This window comes from Lipophrys pholis (genome assembly GCF_963383615.2).
Source record: "Lipophrys pholis genome assembly, chromosome: 14".
Lineage (NCBI taxonomy): Eukaryota > Metazoa > Chordata > Actinopteri > Blenniiformes > Blenniidae > Lipophrys > Lipophrys pholis.
The window spans coordinates 5,718,831-5,738,247 of record NC_137633.1 but is presented as its reverse complement, the minus strand read 5'-3'; the positions used below and the strand labels follow the sequence as shown (position 1 = coordinate 5,738,247).

At 41.6% G+C, this 19,417-nt stretch overlaps 2 protein-coding genes across 5 annotated transcripts; one reads left to right on the top strand and one right to left on the bottom strand.

The window, feature by feature from the left end:
• Positions 1 to 833: 833 nt before the first annotated feature.
• Positions 834 to 6,161, bottom strand: LOC308120226 (G-protein coupled receptor family C group 6 member A-like). The gene is made up of 6 exons (XM_080480700.1): positions 5,987 to 6,161; positions 5,600 to 5,897; positions 4,130 to 4,930; positions 2,742 to 2,954; positions 2,537 to 2,654; positions 834 to 1,970 (listed from the first exon to the last, which is right to left on the bottom strand). Exons 1-6 carry the CDS (start codon positions 6,148 to 6,150, stop codon positions 1,042 to 1,044), a joined length of 2,523 nt encoding a protein of 840 aa, XP_080336826.1. The 5' UTR covers positions 6,151 to 6,161; the 3' UTR covers positions 834 to 1,041.
• A 1,687-nt stretch (positions 6,162 to 7,848) lies between these two features.
• Positions 7,849 to 19,044, top strand: LOC308119949 (matrilin-3-like). Of its 4 annotated transcripts, none has more exons than XM_080480272.1 (7): positions 7,849 to 8,219; positions 9,396 to 9,560; positions 9,983 to 10,558; positions 11,782 to 11,901; positions 16,563 to 16,688; positions 17,840 to 17,941; positions 18,092 to 19,043. In XM_080480272.1, the coding sequence occupies exons 1-7, from the start codon at positions 7,877 to 7,879 to the stop codon at positions 18,142 to 18,144; spliced, it is 1,485 nt and encodes a 494-aa protein (XP_080336398.1). In that variant the 5' UTR covers positions 7,849 to 7,876; the 3' UTR covers positions 18,145 to 19,043. The 4 variants fall into 4 exon arrangements, with proteins under 4 accessions (XP_080336398.1, XP_080336397.1, XP_080336399.1 ...); XM_080480271.1 differs by having other exon boundaries at positions 9,983 to 10,678; XM_080480273.1 differs by lacking the exon at positions 9,396 to 9,560 and having other exon boundaries at positions 9,983 to 10,678; positions 18,092 to 19,044.
• Positions 19,045 to 19,417: the final 373 nt, after the last annotated feature.

Here is a 19,417-nt window from a genome sequence, read left to right as displayed (position 1 = left end):
CAATAGAGCAACTACGTGCACATTACAAACATGGGACACAATCAGACAGACGTGATCACCAGATGCTGGAATACACACAAAGATGTTTTAGACAAGGTGTCATGTTACTTTGGATGCTGCGAGTTGTCCAACTAATAAAGAAAACCCGACTATAAACTTAAACTAAAGCTAAAACATAACGCATTAGGTTGCGTTTAAAAAGACAGATCCTCGTGTTAGTGATCCAATCTGGTGCAAAAAACAAACAATTAAGTGTCCTTTATTGAAATGGAAGGTTTCATAAGGACAATTATTTAATTCAAAAGTAAACAGACATTTATATTGCATTATTTTTTTTAAATGTCTTTCTCAGCAAGAAGCAAACAAAAGAAAAAAGCTGCATGCACAAGAGATATAAATAAACCAAACTATATGTATCTGAGAATGTCTTTTCAAGTTTAATTTAACAGGCAATAAATTAAATGCACCAAAAAGAATCGAAATGCTTTATAGAGGAAAATTCCTTAATGTATATTCAATTAGTCTGTTTACATGAACCAGCAAGTGAAACTATTTACACTTTTTACAGTCGTCAGGAGCGGATTATGAAAGTATTAGGCCCCGAGTGCAGATTTTTGTCTGTTTTTGAATCTTTTTGTCAAAGTATTTAATTACTTTGTCAACTCCCTCTGCAACATTCGTGGTCATTTCAGTCTCTTATTAAGGAAACCTGATGATTAGTTGTTGTTTCACAACTCTTCTGTAAAGGTATTTCTCTATGTTTGGTTGTTTTGTTTTTTACAACTAAATTCTTTCTGTCTTCATGTGGCTCTTTGATGTTTTTGTGTATTTTTGTGGTCGTTTCTGTCGAATGTTCTTTTTTTTTTTCTAATTTTGGCAGATCTACGCCTATATTAGGTCTGAGTTGTTTTACTGCAACTGTCTTTTTGTGTTTGTCATTTTTTATCCATTTGTGATAGTTTCATGTCCCTTTGTGAAAGTTTTGTGTCTTTCTGTGACTTTATTTTTTATTTTAGTCACTGTCTATCTGTGGTCATTTTGTCAGGATTTAATCACTGCTCTGCCTTGCTGCTCATAATACTTTTTGATGTACCCGGTTATGGCGTTCTCATTATTGAGCTCCTTTCTGAACAACATGATGTAGCACTTTGGGGCCAAGTGAAAGACCAGAATGCTGTAGCTGGAGATGAGAATGGCCACGATCTCCACTGCTGCTTTGTTCTTCCCCTTCATCGTGAGAAAGAGCGGGATGAAGATGATCCATATGATCAAAAACAGCAGCATGCTGACGCTGATTAAAACTGCATTTTTATACAAATCGGGCAACTTCCTGCCTTTGAAGGCAAACAGGAAACAAATAAAGGCCCAGAAGGTGAGGTAGCCTACTGTGGCTGCAAAGAACCCCAGCGACTGCAGATTACATGTGTGCAGATTCTCCGTCTGGATTTCCATCTCGTAGGGGAACCGCGGCTCAAAGACCATCCACAACGTCGACAGGATCAGCTGGACGCCAGAGACGACAGTCACCACGACGAACGGTTGATTGAGCTTCTTCATCCAGGACGCCACCTTTATGTTGAAGTCAAAACTCACCAAGATCTGGAGCAGGTTGGCTAGAATGCATGATATGCAGAGGGAAAACGCCACGCCGAAGAGAGGCAGGCCAAGGCGACAGGAACCCAGCGTGGGTTTGCTGTGAAAGCTGAACGTGAGGCAGAAGCAGGCCAGCAGGGCCAGAAGCTCCAGGAGACACAGGTACCCTCCAACAGCCTTCACGATGGGAGTTCCCCGATAGACGGTGAAGAGAATGGCAAACAATATGGTGATGATTATCCCCGAGACGGCCAAGCAGTTCAGGATGATGGAGAAGGAACTTGACCAGCGGAGGTACTGGTCAGTGACGGGGAAACATTTGTCTCTCTGTCCTTCTATGGAATAGTGCTTTTCATCACAGGACTTGCACGCAGTACCTGTAGAGGAAAAACATTCAAATGTGATGAACCGTATTCTTACACAGAAACCGAGCGAGATATTTCTAAATACAGAATTCCAAAGTAGCTGAAAAGGAGGGTGTCGGGGATTGTTTCCAGCATGCCTTCTTATTGGTTTTAATCCATAACTGTTATGAAAGCTTATGACTGCCTCCTGTCTGTCAGTACTCTCTAACTGTCTGGATCGCAAACACCGTAAGTAGCTCATATTTGTTGTATGTGCTTTCAGTCAACGATTTCTCGACATTACACGTGTGGCAGACCGGGAAGTGAGCACATGGCAGGTTTGCTCACTTCCCCTTCTTGATATTTGCTTTACTGTCTTTACTGGAACTGCTAACAACCTGTCCGTAACGACACAATTACAGGTTTAATCAACACGTATAATCAATAGCATAAAGGGAAATGTTGAGACTTTTATGACCAATGCATTGAAATCATTAAAAAAAACATTTGCCCAATCAAATAATAATCAATTTCACGGATGTCATCTATGTATTTACATGTCGGATGGTGTTGTTGGACGTGTCTAATACGACACCTACCGTTTCCAGGGGAAAAGTTTCTCTCCGCACAGGGAGCACAATAAGAACAACACTTCTTGTGTGACGTTTTTAACTCCAGTCCTGGTTTGCATGTTTTAGAGCAGTTGTAAGCAGTCACCTTTGACGAACAGAACAGAACAGAATCAGTGCATGCTGTATATAAATCATTCCAATCAATGAACACATACCGACATGATCGTCTCACCTCAACAGCAGCCATGGCCTTTTCAAGCTCGTCTGGGAGTTTAATGTCTCCATTTGGCCAGTATCCTCCAATGTTTTTTATAACGGTGCCCCTTTTGGCGTCAGATCTGTTCCAGTACACAATGTCGTATCCTAAATTGGGGTCCCCGTTCTCGTCAAAGAATATATGCGTGGTGTTCACTGTGAAATTGGTTTTTTTAATTTCCTCAAGAAGCTGCAAGACAGAAAACAGTGCAGGAATGCTGAGTGGGAATGTATGATATTTTGAGTTTCTCAAAGTTTGAATTTCCTGGAGCCAGAAATTTAACTTTGCACTGGAGATCAAGGGTGTCCAAACTTGGTCCTGGAGAGTCCCTGTCCTGCATGATTCAGGTTTCTCACTGATGGGGCTCATTATTGGTTGTTTTTATTAGAAACACGGGAAGGAAATGATGTAAAACTTCAGGTATGTCCTTCCAGGACCAATTTAGGTTTCTCATTCATTCATTTAAAAGAAGAAGTGTTTTGGTGTGCAAGACTATTTCTTGGCCTGACACTTGGAACTTGAAACTTTACCAATTTTGTGTCATAGTTTCAAACTCAGGGTAAAGGTTGGTTATATTTTGTAATCCAAGCTTGCCTCTAAACTCATGGTATCTCTGGTCACACAACATACATCCAGTAGCAATGCAGTTTAGGCCCCGTTTACACGACAACAAATACGAGTGTATCCGCAAAACTTTCTTCACTTTTAGGGGTTCCGTTTACACGACACCGGTGTGCGGATCCGAGAAGTTTTTATACCGGCTCCCAAGATGGAAATGTCTTATTGTAGACACTACCGGGGGCGATGGAACGCTCTTACTGCGCATGCGCAAATCTCCGCTTCCTTCCCGTTGATTTGTTTTTTAATTAGAAGAAATCATTTTTGAACAATTGTAGAAGTCAACAGTCATATAAGAGATACGAAAAATACAATTTAAAAAAAGAATAAGTGTGAAGATAAACCCTTCCCATTTAAAATAGTTCCTTCTGCTCATGCGCCTGTCAACAAAAATGGCGCCCGTGGTGTTATGATTCGCGGTCCGTATTCAAGTAATATAGTCCATATCAGTATGGAGACTCACCCCTGATAGCATCCGATTCGTCATCTGTCCATACTGATGTCGGGTTCTCTCGATTCTGTTCACTCTTGCAGCGTATTGTTCTCTGCACACAAGTCTGTGTGGTTCCATTACAATAACAAGCAACCGCGCCCTCCGGTGGCCCGGCATACTAACTACATATTTGTCAGTGTGTCCGCTGCGCCAGTATAAATGCAACACTTTTTTAAAAATTTAAACGGATTAGGTTAAACACATGAAACGTTGTCGTGTAAACGGGTCCTTATATTAGATGTTGATACTGCACCTCCAATGCTGTGAATTTGGACGTCCGTTCACACCGTTGGCTGTCACATTTCATTAAGCGTCTCAGACTGTCGGCAACGACCCTGACAGCCAAGTAGATGCTATAAGAGAAATCCTGGTCCATGAAATGTATCAAACACTGTGGGTCCAGACACTGCTTGGGCTGATGTTGGTCGTTTGTCATTGTGCAGTCCTTCGAAATGTTCTTGCTGGATTGATCCGAGCAAAACCGAAAGTCTCCCATCAAGGCGTTGTGGCTCCTGTCGAACTGTGTCATGATGTAGTGTTTGAAACCCGGCACTTCTCCTCCTTGGTCGATGAATCCGAAAACCTGGCCGGCCAACTCGATGCCCGGCAGTGTAGCTATCTTTTTCTCTGTGGACCACGCGTTACTTGCGATCCAGGTTCTGTTGAGTTTGTTTTTAATAGCTTCTGCCATGATTATTTCTACATTACTGCCCTTGGTGAACAAAATGATTGCCTCTGCTGAGGAGTTAGCGATACGCTCCACCAGTTGAACCAGCAGTCTGCTGCTTTTAGTGGTGTTAAGGTTGAAGTAACCAGGGAGGATTTCCATGAATTCAACGCAGACACCCTTGGCTGAGAAGTGATCGCTGAGACTCTCGCTGCCGTACCTCCCATATTCATCATCACTCCCCACAATGGCCACTGCTTTCCAGTTGAACTTGCTCACCAGCTCACAAATGCCCTTTGTCTGATGTGCATCACTAGATACGGTGCGGAGAAAAGTGGGGAACTTGTATTTCCTGCTGAGCAGCTCACTGGACGCTGAATAACTAATCTGCAGCAAAGAGGAAAACATATACGTTACAATCGTTCCACGTTTGAAGAGTAACCATGCAAACATAGTGATCCAATTTGAATTTGTCTTTCCTGCTTTCAATTTATATTTGGTTATTTGATGAAAACAAGCCAGTAGCGTTTACATTCTTGAAATCAATTCTCACTTTGCAACGTTTTTCTACCTCTCCTTAAAGCTTTGACACAGTGGTTGTTGCAACAATCATGCCAGATTTTTTGTCCAGCAAAACTGGACAAGCTGACTTTCGATGTCCAATGAATTTGGCAATATTTTAGAAGTTCTTGAAAAAACAAAACTAACATTGCAGGCAGTGTGAGTCTAAATACAGTAAAATAATTAGCTAAATAGGTTTTAATTGAAATTTTCAAGATTTTAACCTGAAAGAAAGGTTGTAAATTCTTGTATTCAACATAAGGTAAACATTGTTAGATTTCCATTTTTATTTATAAAGATAAATACATTAATATTAAGAAATACTCATGTATGTAGTGCTACTTGAGTATACACCAGTTTCTGACGGGGGATGAAATCTTCAAAAATACATCAAAAACGGAAAGAAAACACCCGACCTTTGACACTGACTATTCATGAGTGTAAATCTAAAGACACAGTTGGTAGTCAGCAGTACCACAGAGAAATGAGACAAACCTGAGCTACTGATGCCAGAGAGACGATTCGTGCCACTGCGATCGACGTCTCAGAAAATGCTTCGCCAACCACGGCCTTTGTTTCAGGTTCACCGAAACCAAACTGACCACAGCTCTGGTTATCTGACCTCTTGTTCAGCAGCTGAAGCGTCGCACTGATGGCGAGGCTGACGTCTGCACAGGTGTCGTAGATGTCATATCCAATGGTGAAGTTGGGCAGAACTCTTGGCGTGTTCTGGTTTATTTCCCTGATGGCGTAAATCATCACTTGTAAGTGCAGGAAACTCCTGATGTCAAAGCTACAATAAAAGAAAAAAAAGAAAAGGTGACAGGAGACGGTTAGTTTGTCTTAATGTGTCTGAACGGAATCATTTCACTGAGTACTTACTTGTGACAGACGAGGGATCCAGGTTCTCCACTTCTGTTGGTTTTTAGGTGAGTGTGGAAAAGTCCTCCAATAACGATGTCGCCAGGAGAATATACATGTCTGGTTTCTCCTTTACAAGAGTGAAACACACAGAGGATGCTGACACACACCCACGACACAGACATGGTTACTGTGCTCTGGTACATCTGCTCATCTCCCCCGGAATATAAACTGGTTCCCTGTCAGCAGCTTGTAGAAAACTTTCCCTTTATGTATCATTTGCATTCAAGGATACAGATTTTTTATGTGAGATGCTAATCGACCATATGTTGATTAGAATCTGTCAAACAAAAGAAGTCATTCATAATCACATAAGTCTCATTGTATCCTGGCCAGTGGCTAACGGGTCGAGTCAAAAACAAACAAATGTCCCTTGGAGAGGATCTGTCATTTTTTAAATGCTTTAATGTTTTTGTTTTCATCTGTTTTTCACTCCTGTGTGTCTATCCTGCCTTTAACTGTAGCTGCAGCTATTGTGTTGATGGCTACTATTTCACTAAACTCCTTTTTTACTCAAGTCTCTCATGAATTCTGAGCGTCTTCCTCCAACTAACTAATGTAGCTTCAGATGAATCAATCATGAGACTGGCAGCTCAGCTAATATATCACAGCAACATTACAATAGAGCAACTACGTGCACATTACAAACATGGGACACAATCAGACAGACGTGATCACCAGATGCTGGAATACACACAAAGATGTTTTAGACAAGGTGTCATGTTACTTTGGATGCTGCGAGTTGTCCAACTAATGAAGAAAACCCAACTATAAACTTAACCTAAAGCTAAAACATAACGCTTACATACATGTGGAAAAACGTGTAGGCCAAAACTGCAAAACTGCATTTCACACAATTAACCACGAGAGGGCAATGTCCTGCTTATAGTAAAAACTTTGTTGGTCTCTGAAGGAAATTATCCTAAACACAATTATTTTCTCAGGTAAATATGTTTTTTTCGTCACCAAAGTTTTGAGAAGAAATTTTTTCTTTTCGATTGGCTGCTTCAGAAACATACAGGATTTCAGGGCAGGCAAGCTGTCTAGCAAGTAATCCAAACATTTTGACAATATGTAAACGCCTGGATTTTTATATAGAACAATGAAAACCACTATTTAGATTAGTTTTAATGTCATGGTTTGACTATTCAATATTGTATCACATTGTGGGAGATGGTGAACGTTTCTTTCTTGAATATATGGGATGATTTAATGTAAAATAAACAAAACAATTATTAAGGGACTGAAGATGAGGAAATAGCAATAATCATGTATTTTCATGTTCTTCAAATCTTTTCTTCTGTTTTTATTTCTATTGTTCTGGGTTTTGTTGTTTTGGGTTGCTCTAAGTTCTATTCTATTCTATTCTATTCTATTCTATTCTATTCGTAAATAAGCCACTGGCTTCAGCCTATTCCTCTTTTTGGTCAGTTAATGTGAACAATAGCTATTTGACGGTGTTTGTATTTTCAAGTATTCAAGTATTGAATTATCACCAGGAATAATGCATTCATGTATGCATTTTAGTATACTTAATAACCTTAAAGTGCGAGTTTTTGTTTTTAATTTACAGTGTCCAAAAATGGGATACAAACGGATTTTGATATAAAAAATTTAAAAAATAAGAAATTGTCGAGGTCAAATTTGGGATTCGAACCAGGGCTCACATGTTAGCGCAGATTTTCACACCCCAGCGGACAAATCCCCTTCATCCCCCCCCTCAAAGGCTCTGGTTGGACCCCTGGCCGTCCACCAGGCTGTCCACCAGGCTGTCCACGCCTCTGTGTTGTCCGTATAAAAAGCCGCACTGAGCTGGAGGAGACACTCGGATGAAGCGCACCGATCAGCATCATGACCCCGGTGCTGCTGTGCGTCGCCGGCATCCTGCTCCAGGGATCTCTCGGATCTCTCCTCCAGCCCGGACCACAGCACATCCACTCAGCGAGGCCTCTGGGCCCCCCTGTCACCCCCCGGGACACGTCCCGTTTCTACCGGCGCGTCGACGATTTCGGATCTACTGAACAAAGTTCGGACGAGTTCCGGAGCGCGGAGAGTTTTCAGAGGGCGCAGCACGACGACCACAGCATCCGAGGCTTGCAGCAGCAGCAGAGGCGAGTTGATCGAGCTGGGGACCGACTCGGGGACCGACCAGGGGACAACCTGCTGCAGGACGCACGGAGGAGGGACAGTGCAGGTGTGTGCGCATTTCCTAATCGCTTCCCACAAATTGTGCGCTTGGTTCAGGTAGTCCCTCCAATGCATTCATGTCTCCCTCCCTTATAGAAATTAGAAATGCTCTGGTGCAGCATGCATCCATGGAACAATCTGCATACAAGCACTCCAGCTTCAGAATGTTATCTCCCTGAGGGAACCCAGAACTCTTTTAACAAAATAAAAGAGTGTAACTGCTATTTTTAGGTAAATGTTTCAATGTTGTCTTTATTGCTTTATTTATTTAAATTTTTTCAACTTCTGCTTGTTCTTGTATCAGTTTGCATCTTGACCAAGTGCCCCTGAAAAGATTGCTTTTATCTGAAGGCAATTAATGATGAAATAAAGGCAAAATGTGTTGGGTGTCTCTCTGTTAAAATCACCTAGAAATGACTGTGTTGTGTGTGGTGCTATATAAATAAAGTTGAATTTAATTTAATCGAATCAAATGTCATCTATGCAAACAATATAAATGCAAACTACATAATAACACAATCTGGAATTATTAAGCCAATATTATATACAGAATGATGCAAAACGTTCTTTATCCAGTCTCTGGAAGCCATCACAGAGAATAATAGAGATCTAACTATATTCTTTAGTTTCTTCCACTTGAATGGAAAGTTTACATGTACCTGGGACAAATCTGGGAGTGAGATTAATGCCTTTTCCTGGGATCTTTTTTCGAGAGTTCAGGGCGCTGTGAATGCACATTATATGGTATGGGTTCATCCTGTAATACTTTATGAACCCATGACTTAATTTTTCCTACACGAAAGATTAATTATTATGTCTGAGAGACTATTACAGTGTGATTACTAGCGTTGCTTCCTTATGCTGTCTTGACTATTGAAACCTAGAGTACACTAAAATTGTACTGAGCAAAAATCAAAAGCAGTGTTTTCACTGGAAATTGTTATTGGGAATAAAGCAAAAAAATCATCCTGTTTAAAGTTTTCTTAATACCGTTGGTTCGTCAAATATTTTTCCTTGCTTTATTTCATATTTTGAAAATCTTGAGTTTTATACTGCACAGACGATTAGAAACCTTCAAGAACAAAACTTGAAGTCTGTCTGAACATCACATGTGCCAGTATAGAAATAAATGACTGCCCCCCCCCCCCCCCCCCCCCCCCCCCCCCCCTGTCCCCTGACAAAGCTGGTGCTGCTGGTTCCAGGGCTCATGGTTTTCAGGGCTTGCATCAGAAGCCGCCACAACGAAGCCAGCCTGCCTCACCACGTCAGCACAAAGTTGAACAATCGGCCTCCTGGCAGGCCAGTCGGGGCTCAAGCGGCTCAGAATCACCCGTCAGAACTAGTGCAGGTGTGGGACCACGTCCAACTGTGTTACAGATTGAACTTATTCTGCTCCTCCATTGACTAGTATGTGGACATTGTCTATTTTTCCCATTTTAACATCCTACAAGGATAATTTGTGTAGAATGTTATGATACCATCCCTGAAGTTACTAATAGTCACTGAGTTGAAGGTGGTTCAAATTGATGCGGTCACCAGTGTTGAAGCAACAATGTTCTGTAGTTTCTAGACAGTCAATGCTTGGGTAGTGACCAATATTTCTTTCATGAAAGCAGCAGAAGTGTAAATCATCAAATGGTGAATCGTGAACTAGATAGACACTGTGCTTTAAACCATAACTCCATTTAAAGTGTACGTAGGATTAACATTGAACATTCATCCATAAAGAAGTAATGCTTAAATAAATTCGCAAACCTATTTTCTCTACAGCAACAACATCCAAGTGCAAAAACCGACCGATAGACCTGGTCTTCATCGTAGACAGCTCCCGCAGCGTCCGCCCCGCTGAGTTCGAAAAGGCCAAGGAGTTCCTGCAGGACACGGTGGACAGTCTGGCAATCGGCTCCCACGCCACTCGAGTCGGCCTCGTCAACTACGCCAGCACGGTGAAGATCGAGTTCCTCCTCAAGACCTACAGCGACAAGTCGTCCCTGAAGCAGGCGCTGGCCCGCGTGGAACCCCTCGCCTCGGGCACCATGACGGGCCTGGCCATCAAGACCGCCATGGAAAGTGCTTTCACCGCCGAAGCGGGGGCCCGAAGTGGCTCAATGAACATCGCCAAGGTGGCCATCATCGTGACGGACGGGAGGCCACAGGACAGGGTGGAGGATGTGTCGGCGGTGGCGCGCGCATCCGGGATTGAGATCTACGCCGTGGGGGTTGATAGGGCCGACTTGTCGTCCCTCCGGCTCATGGCCAGCCCCCCGCATGAGGAGCACGTCTTCTATGCGGAGACCTACGGTGTCATTGAGAAGCTCACTTCCAAATTTAGGGAAACCTTGTGTGGTAAGGATGATGAGAATGGCAGTGGAGATATTCCAGTAGATGGCGGAGGCGGTGATTTCGGACTAGGCCTAGGTGGCAGGAAGAAGGATAAAGGGAAAAAAAATGAAAAAGGAACCAACGGTACGTCAGAGCCGTCCTTTACATAGCCGCCTGTGAGGGTATGGGCAGCACCATAGAGGGAGTCGCCATTCTAAAGCCTCTGGTCCTCTTCTTTGTTCTGAAGAAACAGGGTGGAGTAACCAGCGAGTTACAGCCACTTGTTTCATTTGGATTTTCTACATATAAAAAGTTCTCACATACTGTTGCCGGTGCACGTGGTGGCAACACTGAGGTGTCTAATCACAGTAAACGCAAAACACGTACGAGTAATTGTCTACTAACTACCTGAAAGAAGAAGACAAACCCTTCGACCACTAGTTGATCTCTGTTTCGATTCAAAATCTACTCACCGAAGTACTTTAAAATGGCTTGACGCCCACCATGGTGCTGTTTGTCACTTTCACAGGGGGCGTGCTGCTGTGCAAGCTCTGCATCGCATAGTTTGCGCCTCATGGCCCCGCTCTGCCTGAAGGCATGCTAAGCTGGTAACTTTCTGGGAGCTTCTGCGAACCCTGACAGGACATTTCCAGACAGGGACACGAAAACAAGGCAGAAATTAAACGGCTCGTTTTATATCGGACTAGAAAGAGTTTGAGATGAGCAATTTAATAACAAACCTTTGGAGGATTCATTTTGCTCAAATATAAAGATGTGGATGGATGTTAATATATAACTTTCCTGTAATATCTTCTGCATATCTTTTGCCTAATACATAATATACTGCAACTACTACTACTTCTGCCCAACACACACACACACATATATATATGCTGTTGTAATGCTTGATCCAGCAAAGCTTCTCCCTTTTCCCCTAATTAGTTTGCTTAACATCACAGTTGTCTTAAACGACAGTCGTGTCTCAATAATTACGTCATATTTTCCTTTTTAAACTATGAAGTTTAAGAGATTATTTCGTAGTAACAGTCGATCCTGATCATTTAACCAGAGTATTTTTCCTCATACAGAATTTCTAGTGAAGCGGGAGTGGAGAGATCAAGGAAACTAACCTGCATGTGGCAGATGACTCCCTGCATAATATCGACTTGCCACAATATAACTAAGAAACAAATCGTTTCGCACAAGAAAGTTCAATCAATCAAACACTGGACTGTTTCTCTTGTTAGGTTTGGATCCATGTGCCCTGGGACACAATTGTCAGCACATTTGCGTCAACGACGGCAACTCTTACAACTGTCAGTGCCGTCCGGGCTACGTCTTGAACCCGGACAAGAAGACGTGCTCACGTAAGAATCCCCACCTCTGTCTGTTGCGTCGGTGCACAAATCCTTCCTCATTTTTGGGTGAATTCAACCTCTCCGTGTCCAACGTGCGCGACAACTCCTCGGAGCACTGAAATGACGCCAAAGACTTTCCAGTGGCTCGGTTGTCTGTGCTTCACTGCTGACGTGAGGTATTGCATCACGTGTGGTCTCTTTTCAGGCTCTGACCCTTGTGGCTCTGGACATGATTGCCAACACATTTGTGTAAACGGCGATGAATCGTACACCTGCAAATGTCGAGTGGGATATATTTTGAAACCAGATAGGAAAACGTGTTCACGTAAGCTCCTGGTCCGTTCTTGTAGATACAGTACGGCTTAGGTTCATTGTAAATTCCAGTATTCTAAGTGCTCCAACGTAATGAACGTAATCGCGAAGGGTTCTCTGAATTATGTAAACTGAACTGGATAGATGTGGAAATCTGTTTTTTTTTTTTTTGTACTTGCAGGTTCAGGTTCAGACGCTTGTTCCCAGGGACATGATTGCCAGCACACTTGTGAAAACAGCGACGACGCGTACATTTGCAAATGTCGAGCGGGATTTGTGTTGAATCCAGATAAAAAAACGTGTTCACGTAAGGACCCCGGGCGTTGCTTCAAAACATGCCATCGGTCGGTGGTTCCCAAAGTGGGGGGCGCAGTGCCATTGCAAAGTGGGGTTGGGGAGGACAGTATGAATGAATGAAAAAGACAAATACTTGGACACTGCAAGCATAATGGACAGGTTTTTGACTGGGCAACCGAAATAGTTTGGGAACCACTGCCACAGGTCTTAACCATTGTTTTCAGTGCTCTATGATAATGACCCATCGCATGTGATGTTCCTTACCATGAGTCTCACCCAGGTAGATGTAAAAGTGTTTCTTTTCAGGTTCGAGTTCAGGTTTAGATGCGTGCGCCCAGGGAAACGATTGCCAGCACATATGTGTCAACAGTGGACACTGGTACGACTGCATGTGCCGAGAGGGATTTGTGTTGAATCCGGATAAGAAAACATGCTCACGTAAGAACATGGACGTTTCCTTCAGATGTGTCACACGTGTACATCAGAGTCCTTCATTTGAAGATTGCAGAACTTGTGACCTTCATAAGTTGTTTTTTTTTTTTTCTGATGAAGAGTTCTCTTTTTGATGTAAACTGTGTAACATCGTTGTGAAAGTCTCTCTTTCCAGTTTCAGATGCAGGTTCCGATGCATGCGCCCAGGAACATGAATGTCAGCACATTTGTATAAACAGTGACGGCTCATACAGCTGCAGGTGTCATGAGGGATATGTTTTAAATCTGGATAAGAAAACTTGCTCATGTAAGGATATGGTCCTTTTTGTCCCCCAGATAATGTTAAAAGTTTATTCTACTATTTGAAGTTTCTCTTTTCAGTTTCAGATTCAGGTTCAGGTTTAGATGCATGTGGACAGGGACACGAATGCCAGCACATTTGTGTAAACAGCGATGATTCGTACCGCTGCAGATGTCGAGTGGGATATGTGTTGAATACAGATAAGAAAACATGTTCACGTAAGAACCTGGGCCTTTCTTTATATATATATATATATATACCCTCCAAAGGAAGGTATATATATATATATATATATATATATATACCCTCCAAAGGAAGGTATATATATATATATATATATATACCTTCCTTTGGAGGTCTGTCATTATGATCGATGCCAATGGATCTGGGTAGATGTGAAAGTCTTTTGTTTCAGGTTCAAATGCATGTGGACAGGATGACGAGTGCCAACACATTTGTGTCGGCACTGATAGTTCATACGTCTGCAAATGCCGGTCAGGATATGTTTTGAATGCAGATCTGAAAACGTGCTCGAGTGAAAACCTCGATATTTTGGGTAGGCTTGATGTTTGCACCCTATCATAAATGTTCATCTTAGGTATTATACATATTATTAGACTTTTAGCATTCGGGAAGAACCATCTGGCCGAGAGTATTGCTCATCCGGCCTGATCTAGACCGGTGCAAGTTGTTGAAATCCACTCACATGTAGACATGTCTCTTCTCAGATTTGGATTCATGTGCTCAGGGGCATGACTGCCAACATATTTGTGTCAGAAATGGAGAATCTCCCATCTGCAAGTGTTACAACGGATACACGTTGAATTCAGATCAGAAAACATGCTCACGTAAGAATGCGAATATCCTTTAAAGTTGCAGCGATTGCTCAATAAAGCAGCGGTATCCTTCCTGTGGATATGACAACACGCAGTACCTGCATCAGGATTGTTGACAAAAGAAAAAAGAAGTTGATATAGTTAATTCTTGAGGGTAATGTTTTTGGTTTCTGTTCCTGTTGCCTCAACCTGTGGTCAAGGATAAAATCAATGTGTAGCTGTGCCAGTGGTCTTCTCAGGTTACAACCTCAGTGATCAGACACAATTTGAAATTGTCAGCAGATTTGTATCAATGATTACGATTCATAACCCGCTTATATAGTGTCAGGAACTGTCTTTCATATGCATGACATTTTTAAGGGTTCTTTAGTTGTTTTGCAAGTGGATTCTGACAGTTAGAAGTGACTTTTACCTGAATAGAGTCGAGAGTCGATGTTCAGAAATAACTTCTATAAATTTCTTATTAAAGCAGTAAAACTGTTTAAAGTCTGATGTAATATATATTTATAGAGTTTAAAAAGACTCTTTAAATGAGTGATTAAAACACTTAACAGTAAGTTTAATTTTCAAAGGGCAGCAAGTTGGGACACTGAGTCTAATACATCAGATAGCCGAAAAACTTCTTGACTGACGATATGAGATTCTACATCACATGTTGTTTCTTTTCAGGTTCTGGTCCGTGTGATTTTCGACATGATTGTCAGCACATTTGTGTAAAGAGTGATGACTCATACACCTGTAGCTGTCGAGTGGGATACATATTGAATCCAGATAAGAAAACATGTTCACGTAAGCGTCTGGACTTCTTTGAGATACTACAGCGTGGCTCTATTTCTGAATCTATCATGTTCTGTCACCAAGAGTTTGTCTGATGGATGGAAGCAGAGGTTGGTAAGATGTGGCAGTTTATGCTGTTTTTAGTTTCAGGTTCAGGTTCAGACGCGTGCGGACGGGGAAATGATTGCCAGCACACGTGCGTCAACAGTGGTAACTCTTACACCTGCAAGTGTCGAGTGGGATATGTGCTGAATCGGGATGAGAAAACATGCTCTCGTAAGAACTCGGCTCTTTCTTTCGGATGTGGTCTAGGTTGATATTTGAAGCGCTGGGTCATGTTGAACATGAAGAATCCTCTGACTGATGTGAACTGGACCACGTCGCTATAATAAGTCTGTTTTTTTCAGGTTCGGCTCTTGGTTTAGATGCATGTTCCCAGAAGCATGAGTGCCAACACATATGTGTCAACAGCGGAAACTCGTACGTCTGTAAATGTCGAGACGGATTTGTGTTAAATCTCGATAGGCAAACCTGCTCACGTAAGAACATGGACCTTTTCTTTAAATGTGCCTCTGTACATTAGTTACAGCCCTTTTTTTCCCCGAAGAGCCCTATCAAAATAATGTTTGTGTTGGAACCCGGCCCTTTCTTTATCCCAGTAGACACTCCTTTTTTTTCCTATATGAGCCAGACAGATGTAAAAGTCTCTCCTTTCAGGTTCTGATTCATGTGGCCGAGGACACGATTGCCAGCACATATGTGTCAGCAGTGGAAACTCGTTCAATTGCAAATGTCAAGTGGGATATGTGTTGAATCCAGATAAGAAAACATGTTCACGTAAGAACTTGGATTTATTTATTAATTTTTTTCATTATGGTGTTGTTTCCTGGGTCAACTGTCTGACAGTAATGAAACGTGATAGTTCAAGTAACTTCCTGACATTCACAGATTTACGAATTTACGCCTGGTCTAAAGCTTGGATAATATGTGTTCACATGTGGCTCGATCAAGTTGTGTTGTGTTTAGTCTTTAAATGATTCATAAACGTATTTCATGCTATCTCAGTTGAGTTTGGGGAATCATGTGGGCTCGCTCCTTGGCACACTAGTGATATAAGTGACAATAAGTGACTCCTCAGCCTGAAAACAGCAAACAAACACTGGCTTCCAACCTGGTTTCAATCATCCCCTTTTTTTCTCGCCTCAAGATCAGAATGACCATCAAGTCATCGTGCGCGCCTCATTTAATGACTAACACATCATGGTTCCAGGTTTAGTTTGCTTTTGCGGGCCGCACGATGGTGGGGCGGTGGTTAAGCGTTTACAGTGACGACCTTGGTTCGATTCTCAGGGTCTTTCTCTTCCCAGACACACACACATTCTTACTGTGTGTGGGTTTCTCCATGGATGGATGGATGGATGGAATGGTGCTGGCAAATTTTGTCAGTTTTTACAAGCGTCAGTGTAGAATATTGCCCTTGGTGTCTGTGGCGTGGTGTGATTCACCATTTCCAAGCATTTCCATGAGACAAATTCGTCAACAGTTTGTCCTGTTTGTACTGAGGAGTGGAAAACTCAGCACAGTGTGTAGGGGATGTTGATGACAGGGCATGCTGAAAGGTAAAGTCTCATCACTGTGGGATCCCATCTTAAAGGGACTATGTAACCTAACGGCAGACCGTTTCATGCCACTAAGGTGTAAATTTTGCTTTTCAGGTTCAGTTTCTGATCCATGCTCCCAAGGACATGATTGCCAGCACGTTTGTGTCAGCAGTGGGAAATCGTATACCTGCAAATGTCGAACTGGATACGTGCTGAACGTGGATAAGAAAACCTGCTCACGTAAGAAACCTCCTGATTTCAAGACTTGGCTGACCAAGAGAGTTAATTTACTCTGTCTTCATTCTGATGCATGTGCCCAGTTATACGACTACCAGTCTTATTTGTTTGAACAACTTTCAAACGAGTGTTGCAATCAGTTTTATCCTGCATTCTTGGGTTGTGACTAGCCCGCCACTTAAAGTAGGAGATCAGCAAGAAGGGCATTGACTGCTCCAGTGCCGTATAGAGTCTACATTGTAGTGGTGAAACAGGTGCTGTAAATAAAGCTATGGTATTAATGAAAGACAGTCTCCTCAATGATCTAGTAGTTAAAGTAAAGTAGTAGTCCAAAAAACATGTGATTGAAGTTAATTAGTGACTTTTACCCTTTGATGCCTGTGGTCTCAAATTTGAAACATACTGCTCACATTCAAATTGCAGCCGAGATATCATAGTTATCCCCCCGAAGCTGATGTGTGCATGTACAATACGTACCTAGGAACCTTTTCCACTCACTAGTTTCTCAATGGGCCAGCCAGAATGGGACCGACATGCGATTTATGGATCCTAACCTCTAGCCCTAATCCCATGCCTCAACAAGAACAGTGGGTTATTTTCTTGTATTCCACTAGCGAGGGTCCAATCCAGCTGGAGAAAATTGTACATTGTATTGTTTGTCTGAGATCATGTTCTAGTTAGTCTCTCATTGATGTGATAGTGTAAATAATTGTCAAGTGTTTTGTGGCATCAATGTCTCACACTAACCACAACTCATGACTCAAGCCCTATGCTATGTTCACTGTACTATGGTCAGGCATCAAGGGGTTACATTTCTCTGTAGCTTTCAAATGCAAGTGATTTTCTGACTGTGTTGAACTGAAAGTCTGTCCAGGGTGAAGCATACCTTCACGCCTATCACCCGGGAGCAGCACCCTGAGTTGGATAAAGTGGGATATAAGATTGATGGCAGGATGTGTTTTTGTAGAAATTCTGCCTAAACAACAATCCTGTCTGGTCTCATACATTTCAGCTTGAAGATTTGTTATTGCTGAATGAATTTTTACTACAATGTGCTTCTGTCTGTGTTTATTTTTCTTTCAATAACCTTATTTCCCATTAGTAATCCTCCACTCACCTTTTGACTGTTTTTATATTTCTGCTGATGCTTTCAGAGGAGATGAGAGGTGAAATCACTCAAGATGCATGCATGTGTGAAGCTCAGATTGTGTTCCAGAAAAAAGTACAGTCATCAATTCAGGAGCTGAGCAGAAAGCATATCCTTTCCCTCGCCCTGCACACAAACGATACTAACATAACAGTTAATCTTGCACCTATATTGGTAAATTATCTGTATTATACGAGAGTTTGAGAAGATGCTGTTTTGTGTCCCCAATTTAATTCCATTTCCTTGACGGTCTGTTCACTCGACGAGCTCTCAGACAAAGTGAACCTGCTTGAAGGTCCTCAGCACTATTAGGAGGCGACAGGTCATGGGATTTTCCAGGAGGTCGTCTACATTTCTTCGCCGGTGGACGTTCAACTGGAACCTCGAACATCTCTCAGTGCTTGAGTAAAAAAAAGCACATGGTATTGTCTCATTGTATTGTTGATAGCACTTTCTTATCTAAAACTGCATTTTTTGCATTCACTGCATAGTCTGTGGTTCCCTTCCTCACGTGAGGTAGAATTCATAGAGATGTTTACATATAATACCAAATAGGCTCTTAAATGTTAATCATTGAGTTCAGATTCATGTACTAAAATCTGAAACTATGCAAAAAATGTATTCTGTCCTTTCATTGTGAGGGCTTTTTGGAATTGTCAAGCATGATAACCTGAATGGAAAGCCTCTTTGCATGACAATCAACTCTGTTTTGCTAAGTGTTATTGTTGTCTGTCTAATTGGAGCATCATACAATAAATGTCCTAATCAAATTATCCCTAGCTCCAGACATGCTCTATTACAGTGACGACATGTGTGCTTTTAATACCTAAAGTGTTTCTGTGACTTTAATGCGCAATGATGATAACAAATATATAGATCTGTTTTAAGTAGATAGATAATACGTATATGGAACTCAAGGATGACTGGATCGTACAATCTTTTGAGGCAGATCTCGCACTACTTTATTTTTTTCAGCTTTCCCGGGCACAGAGAGCGACTTTTGATTCTTAATATTTGGAACATTTTCTTCACTTTTTCTTCACACACACACACCAAAAAACAACAAAAACCCTCATGTACTGTATTTCATTCTGCTGTAACCATGCAGGCTTTGTGCATACACACGTGTATGAAATATTTTGGTGCTTGTGTCATAGAAACAAAACGTTTGTATATTTTTTATTGTTGTAGTTGGAAAATAAAGATTTATTAAAAAAAAAAAAAAGGATCTTGTGTTTGCACTCAAAATTACCAACACAGGCATATAAAGTCTAAATAAATAATTTATGCTTTGGATTTATTTTACTATTAAATTGACTTATATAAGTGAGTGACATCCCAGAGGAGCTGCTAACACGATCAAATGGAACATTACAAAAAACAAGAGATAGAGACTATTACAAACATCAAAGAAAACATGTTATCCAAGTCTTAATCATTATATGAATAAATTCCCCAAATTTTTATATGATTACATAATTGAGAGGATAAAGTGAAACTATGTAGGTAACACTGCAAAGTTGACAAACTAATAACAATACCACCAACAATATTAAACACAAGAGTATCTCCCAATGTCTCAAAC

What these genes read in the sequence shown, in the direction of transcription:
- LOC308119949 (XM_080480271.1), top strand. Translation starts at nt 7,877, where the DNA reads ATGACCCCGGTGCTGCTGTGCGTCGCCGGCATCCTGCTCCAGGGATCT. An exon ending in ACGGAGGAGGGACAGTGCAG is followed by an intron (nt 8,220 to 9,395) that starts GTGTGTGCGCAT and finishes CCCCTGACAAAG; the next exon opens with CTGGTGCTGCTGGTTCCAGG. An exon ending in GGACAAGAAGACGTGCTCAC is followed by an intron (nt 11,902 to 16,562) that starts GTAAGAATCCCC and finishes TTTGCTTTTCAG; the next exon opens with GTTCAGTTTCTGATCCATGC.
- LOC308120226 (XM_080480700.1), bottom strand. Translation starts at nt 6,150, where the DNA reads ATGTCTGTGTCGTGGGTGTGTGTCAGCATCCTCTGTGTGTTTCACTCT. An exon ending in GGATCCCTCGTCTGTCACAA is followed by an intron (nt 5,898 to 5,986) that starts GTAAGTACTCAG and finishes CTTTTATTGTAG; the next exon opens with CTTTGACATCAGGAGTTTCC. An exon ending in CTCTGGCATCAGTAGCTCAG is followed by an intron (nt 4,931 to 5,599) that starts GTTTGTCTCATT and finishes TCTTTGCTGCAG; the next exon opens with ATTAGTTATTCAGCGTCCAG.